The sequence below is a fragment of the Seriola dumerili genome, unplaced genomic scaffold (assembly GCF_002260705.1).
Source record: "Seriola dumerili isolate Sdu_G_001 unplaced genomic scaffold, Sdu_1.0 BDQW01000052.1, whole genome shotgun sequence".
In the NCBI taxonomy this organism is placed as follows: domain Eukaryota; kingdom Metazoa; phylum Chordata; class Actinopteri; order Carangiformes; family Carangidae; genus Seriola; species Seriola dumerili.
Window position 1 is genome coordinate 13,906,529 of NW_019174307.1, and position 6,134 is coordinate 13,912,662.

The 6,134-nt window shown below is 38.0% G+C and overlaps 1 protein-coding gene across 1 annotated transcript in view; it reads left to right on the top strand.

Annotated features, from left to right (window-relative positions):
* The first annotated feature begins 1,546 nt into the window (after positions 1-1,546).
* The window catches only part of morc3 (MORC family CW-type zinc finger 3), a 10,172-nt gene continuing 5,584 nt past the window's right edge, over positions 1,547-6,134 (top strand). The window contains exons 1-11 of the mRNA XM_022740659.1: positions 1,547-1,580; positions 2,416-2,488; positions 2,990-3,146; positions 3,501-3,727; positions 4,012-4,168; positions 4,374-4,512; positions 4,834-4,962; positions 5,112-5,231; positions 5,339-5,436; positions 5,543-5,650; positions 5,756-5,884. Of these exons, the coding sequence (XP_022596380.1) occupies positions 3,097-3,146; positions 3,501-3,727; positions 4,012-4,168; positions 4,374-4,512; positions 4,834-4,962; positions 5,112-5,231; positions 5,339-5,436; positions 5,543-5,650; positions 5,756-5,884 (1,157 nt within the window). The 5' untranslated portion in view covers positions 1,547-1,580; positions 2,416-2,488; positions 2,990-3,096. The remainder of the gene's footprint in view (positions 1,581-2,415; positions 2,489-2,989; positions 3,147-3,500; positions 3,728-4,011; positions 4,169-4,373; positions 4,513-4,833; positions 4,963-5,111; positions 5,232-5,338; positions 5,437-5,542; positions 5,651-5,755; positions 5,885-6,134) is intronic.

Below are 6,134 nucleotides of genomic sequence, written 5' to 3' on the forward strand. Positions count from 1 at the left end.
CATCATCCACACAATATTCAATGTCACATCGTAATTACTACAACATGTTTTGGCCATCCTTCAATGAAGACCACAGGACAGAACTTGTCTGTTCCACATTAAAGTTGTTCTCTATATTATGAATGTAGCGAGAAATTCTCTCAGTAGAAGCCGGAGGACATGACTGCACAGAAAGAAGTCTGGATTACCATACTTAACCAGCTGCCATGATCCAGACCCATGAAAGCCATGAACAATGGACAAATAAATGTACAAAAAGGGAGAAAAAATTATTTGCATATAGAGTGATCGGGAAATGAACGTACAAACACACAAAATGGATAAGAACCAGTAATGCATTCTAAACAGAGCAGCAAAACCCTTTTCGGCTGAAACTGCACTGTGCAGACCATTTGTCTTTTTCACAAAGCTACAGACAGAAACCGCTGAGACTAAAGTCACAACACAGCCCTTTTTATCCCATGATCTCTGTCGTCTTTTATTTACACTATACACAGCCTTCCAATGCCAGCGCCACTCCTGTCTATCGTTTGGTTATTGAAATGAACTGCCCTAAATGCTTGTAGCTGTGCACGAACAAAACATTATTACCGGTTTCATTATATGATATCTATTGGGTATATACTCTATATGTGCTTCCAAGCCCATGAAATCCGAATATATATAATATACTGTATGTGACGATGTTTGTGGTTATAGCTACCATTTATTTTATTATCATCTGGAGCGTCACATCTGGTGTGATTGGGAAAATACATTATGAAACCCATCATAAAAAATTACAAACTTTACAGATATTTGAGAACACATGGGTTTGTGTCTGTGTTAACCTGTGCGCTGTCATTAGTGGTGGGATAATAGGACACGTTCAATATATGTGTAAATAGTTATCACCATAGAAAACACTGTAAAGAAAGAATATAATTTATTGTAGCCTTTTGCAACTTTTTAAAATTAGTTTAAGTATCGTAATTTGTAAATGTTACGGTCCATGCATGAACTTCAAGTAACCTTAAACAAATATTAATACGTTGATGAATAGCTACATACACGAATCGCAAGAATCTATTGTAATTCCAGTGTTCATTGGAAATTTATTGGAAAAAATCTATGACAGTTATGAATTACGTTCATTATTTTAGACTGTTTGTTTACTTTGAAGACGAGCTGTCTCTGTTTCCGGCTCTCGACTTCCTTGTTCAATTTGCATCGTACAAGTTGGATAATGGAACCAATTGACGCTTTGGTGTGCTGAATTGAAATGCACGTCTTCAATCAATGGGACAATAACACACGCAAAGCGTTAAGAGTTTAGGCAGCATTGGCTAATGAAGAACGAGCTCACAAACGTCAACATACATTTGCACTAACACAAGTGGGACAATGAAATTAGTCAATACCCCCCTAAGATGGCGTTTTTCATTACACAACATGAACGACTACAGAAGAATTGTTTGATATTTTTTCAGTAATCAGTGCTGTCTTGCGCGTTTGGTTTGCCCTCACGTCCTCCTACTGGTATCCGTACTAATGAAAATATGGCGACGGCACAAACAGACCGCGGTGTTCCTCTTAGTACGGTGAGCAGCTATTACTCCTCTGATATTAGCACGTTTGACTGTCTTACTGTGGCGTCGGCTGGTGTGAACAGTTGCAAATATTCTATGCAAATATTCTCCTACATATTCCACTAATGTGGGCGATAGGGTTACATACACTGTTTGATATGTTGACTGCATGTACAGACTCCACGGTGCTCCGTGGTCGCAGTTTCTGTGTTTACTAATGAGTGAGAGTTGGCGATTGACGAACTAACGATAGATAACATAAAATCTATCACTATTGGTGGCAGCTCTGTCTGCCTGAAAATCACTCTTAGTCACGGAGTAAAGCCGATATGAAAGGCTGAAGTTGACTTCCGGTTAGCTAGTTAGTTGTGTCTCTCGTAAACGTACTCAACTGAAAAATAATCAAACGGGTAATCAGTCTTTTGATGGGTTGAGCCCGCTACTTTGTCCCAATATATTTATGATATATACACGTAAGCTTCATATTACTGTGCTATGCTGTTTGATCGCCGATCTAAAAACATCAGTCAGTGTGTCTTTGTACCACCTGTAATATTGTTGGGATAAAGCAAAACGATTTCCCAATGAGTTGAATTGTGTGTTTCCTTTTAGTTCGATTGTTTATTAGACTGCGGTACAGAAAGTCTAACTACATCACAAAAGTTTCAGTACCACACATCTCTCTCTCTCCTCCTCTCTCTTCCTTAACATTCTATATTACCTCAATTAAATGAATCTCCCTAATGCAATAAATAATGTAATAAAGCCACTTCAAATAAGGTTAAAGACACATTGATTGGTTGATTTGAGTAGACTGATGTATGTAAATAATTTGCTTCTCTTGCAGCTCTGTCCCAAGTTTCTTCATACCAACTCCACCAGCCACACCGGGCCCTTTAGCGCCATAGCTGAGCTCATAGGTGAGTCATCATCCTAAGGTTTCATGTTCATGTGAAACGGGGTGTTTTACTTTTGTTTTTCTTTTACCACGTGCTCTTGATGTCCCCAGTTGACCTGCTTGACTGAAACTCATGGATAACAAAATGATGATCCTATGCTTATGTGCTATACATTTTTGTGATCTAAACAAGCTATGTTTAAATGCATTCAAATGCAAATGGAACTCACCAGGACAGATTTATGTCAAATTGAAAAGAATGTGAAATGTAAAATATTAGGTATCTGTTGTATCTGTTAATGTTTTATCTGGTGCACTCACTCTTTGTCTGATGTCATTCAGATTTCTGTCAAATAAAACATGAATTCACATTTCTTTTCCACACAATTGTGTCTTGTTTAAATTTTTACTGCAGGGAGAATATTTCTACGCATAAACTAGCCATTGCAAATTATTGTGTGACCTTAGTAAACCCAGTCGAACACATAATCAACCTGTTGATGTGACTTTAATATGCCCCCAGAAAATGTTTTATTTTTTCTTAAAGACAATGCCTACGATCCAGATGTCAGTGCCAAACAGTTCTGGATTGATAAGACTGTGGTCAAAGAAGAACAGTGTCTCAGCTTTATGGATAATGGAAATGGACTGGACCATGAAGCTATGCACAAGATGCTCAGGTACAGACACTGCTACTTGGTATTTCTGGAAAATAATTTGAAAATAGTTTTGAGAGTTCATGCACTTTTGCAACATTTTTGGAATTGGAAAAGTAATGATATCTTTGAAAACTCGCCATCATTTTTAATGTTTGACATTTGTTATTAATTTGTTATTCACTGTAGAGTATCATGGCTACTTCATAGTCACATTATCACTTCCATTATTGTTGTGATAATGACCACTGTCTAAAGTTTTTAAATAAAAATTATTAATAGGATTTGGAAAAACTCAAATTTTTGATGATGAATGTGATTTAACTATGATGCAGCTCGTATTCTTATTAAAGAATATTTGCATTTCTCTCCCTTAAGTTTTGGGTACAGTGATAAGACTGCTGTCAATGGTCAAGCACCTATAGGAATCTATGGCAACGGCTTCAAGTCTGGATCCATGCGTCTTGGGAAAGATGCCATCGTCTTTTCTAAGTCAAACAGCACTTCATGTGTGGGGATGCTCTCTCAGACCTACCTGGAAAAAATCAACGCTAAGCAAATAATTGTACCAATTGTCTGCTTTGAACCTACAAAAACAGGAAAGTATATCCTTTATGTGATGGATTAATTCACATATCATGCTCATGGATGAAATGTTATATCTTACTATCTTCTTGATTTATTGGCATTATTAAAATACTGTGCACTTAACTGAATTGTTTACGAGAGGACTGTACAAAACCCTGATCTGACACATTTTTAATTTTTGTCTGTTAATGTGAAAACAGCCTAGTTATAGTTATGCCTCTAGAGAAGCACATTATATCTCAGTCATATTTGTGTTTGTCCTAAGTTTCCATTTGAAGTTGTCCTTAACTTAAGCTTTTACTGTCTGTAAAAGAGGAGCACAAAACCTGTCTGCAGGACATCCTCCTACATTCCCCTTTCAAATCACAGGCGGAGCTTCTCACTGAGCTCGATGCCATTACCCCGCCCTGGTCCACAGGAAAGACTGGCACGCGGATCATAATCTGGAATCTCCGCAGGTCTGTCAATAGTCCACACACACACACACACACACACACATACATACACATGCAGATTTTTAGATGTATGTTTTATTTCAGAAGCTAAGGTGTAGTTAGCTTTAGAAGATAATTTACACTGTGTTGTGCTATGGCTCTAGTCAAAACCTCTGATTTGTACAGTGATGTACATTTATAGAGGCCCATTATGTTATGTTCTTAACAGGACATCTACCGATACACTAGAGTTTGATTTTGCGAAGGACCATTATGATATCCGAATTCCATCCGATATCTACGAAGCAATGAGTGACACTACTCAACAGGTCACGTCATACATCCCTCAGAGTGTTTACTCACTGCGGGTAAGGAACAATATTGTCCTCAAAAGAATCATTATGACTGCTATGCCTTCGTAAGGCATCAGATTACCACACACATTCACTTGCTAACATATTATACACAAAAACACACAAAATTCATTTTTCTTTTCTTTTTGTGGTTTAATCAGTGAAAATGAGCTCGTTGTTGTGAATGATGTAAATGCATCTGATTGTATATAATCTCTTGATTGTGTGTGTCCAAGTGAAAAAAATATCATAAAAATGAATCTCTTGACCCTCGGCTTTACCACTTTTCCTTTGTTTTTGTAAATAAACGAATAATTGTGTTTTTGATGGGTGTAGGCATATTGCAGTGTTCTGTACCTGAAGCCGCGGATGCAGATCATCATACGTGGTCAAAAAGTGAAATCGCAGCTCATCGCTAAGAGTCTGGCCTCCGTCAGAAAGGACCACTACAAGCCCATTTTCCTGGTATCCTTTCATCACAGGTTCTTTAGAGCTGTGCCTCCTTAGGTTTCTGATTGTGTTGAGCATATATAAATGTGTTGGGACAAATGGGTGTGCTCCCAAAGTGTTTACATGTATCTCGGCTCTTGGATTTTCCTTAAAGATTATTTTAGACCAAACGCGTTCCTATCATTTTCGGGTATAACACAAAAAGCAAAGATCACTATGGCATTATGATGTATCACAAGAATCGGCTCATCAAAGCCTACGAACGTGTGGGCTGCCAGCTTAAGGTGAGTTTCTGCTGTGACCGTCAGTGTGTCTGTCGATTACACATTTTCAAGGGGCTCTAAATGTTATCATCTGGTGTTTGTCTCTTATGAATCTTTGCCTTCTACAGGCCAACTTCCAAGGGGTTGGGGTCATTGGGATAATAGAATGTGACTTTTTGGATCCTACCCACAACAAACAGAGCTTTAATGAGACAGATAAGTACAGGTAATAACATCAATTCTGCATTCAGTTTCTTATATAATCTTGATCATATTCTTGGGGTTTATTTATTTGTTTATTAGAGGTGTAAAGTGCCTAATTTTTGCTACAGGAAAACCATGAACAGTTTGGGGATCAAACTGGAGGAGTACTGGAAAGAAATCCGCTACAGGTGGAGCAAAGACAATCCAAACAGCACCACACCAGTGGAAGATGCCATGTTAGTACCTTTGAACTGACCCACAATCTGTATTCTACATGCATATTTGTCTATCCATGCTAGCTCCCCACATGCTCTGATACATGTCTCTGTCTATGTCCTCAGGAAGCGACCAGATCAAAACTGGGTGCAATGTGATGACTGTTTGCGCTGGCGTAAACTCCCCGATGGGATCGACTGCAGAAAGCTGCCAAATAAATGGTTCTGTCGGATGAACCCTGATCCTCAGTTCAGGTAACCAGAACTTTATAAGGGAAACCTCTGGCAGTAATCATAATCTGTATGAAATAAACAAATGTAACTGGAAAAGGATGTTCATATTCATTTCAAGATTTAAGGATCAGCTTGACTCTGGAGTATTATTTCTAGAAATATGCTTTGTAGGTCTAGACTGTTTCGGCTCTGAAACTGTGTTTTCTAAGAATATGAAAAAACTATAAATGTTTTGGAGGTTTTAACTATATGAAAACAAAACTTTTAATTC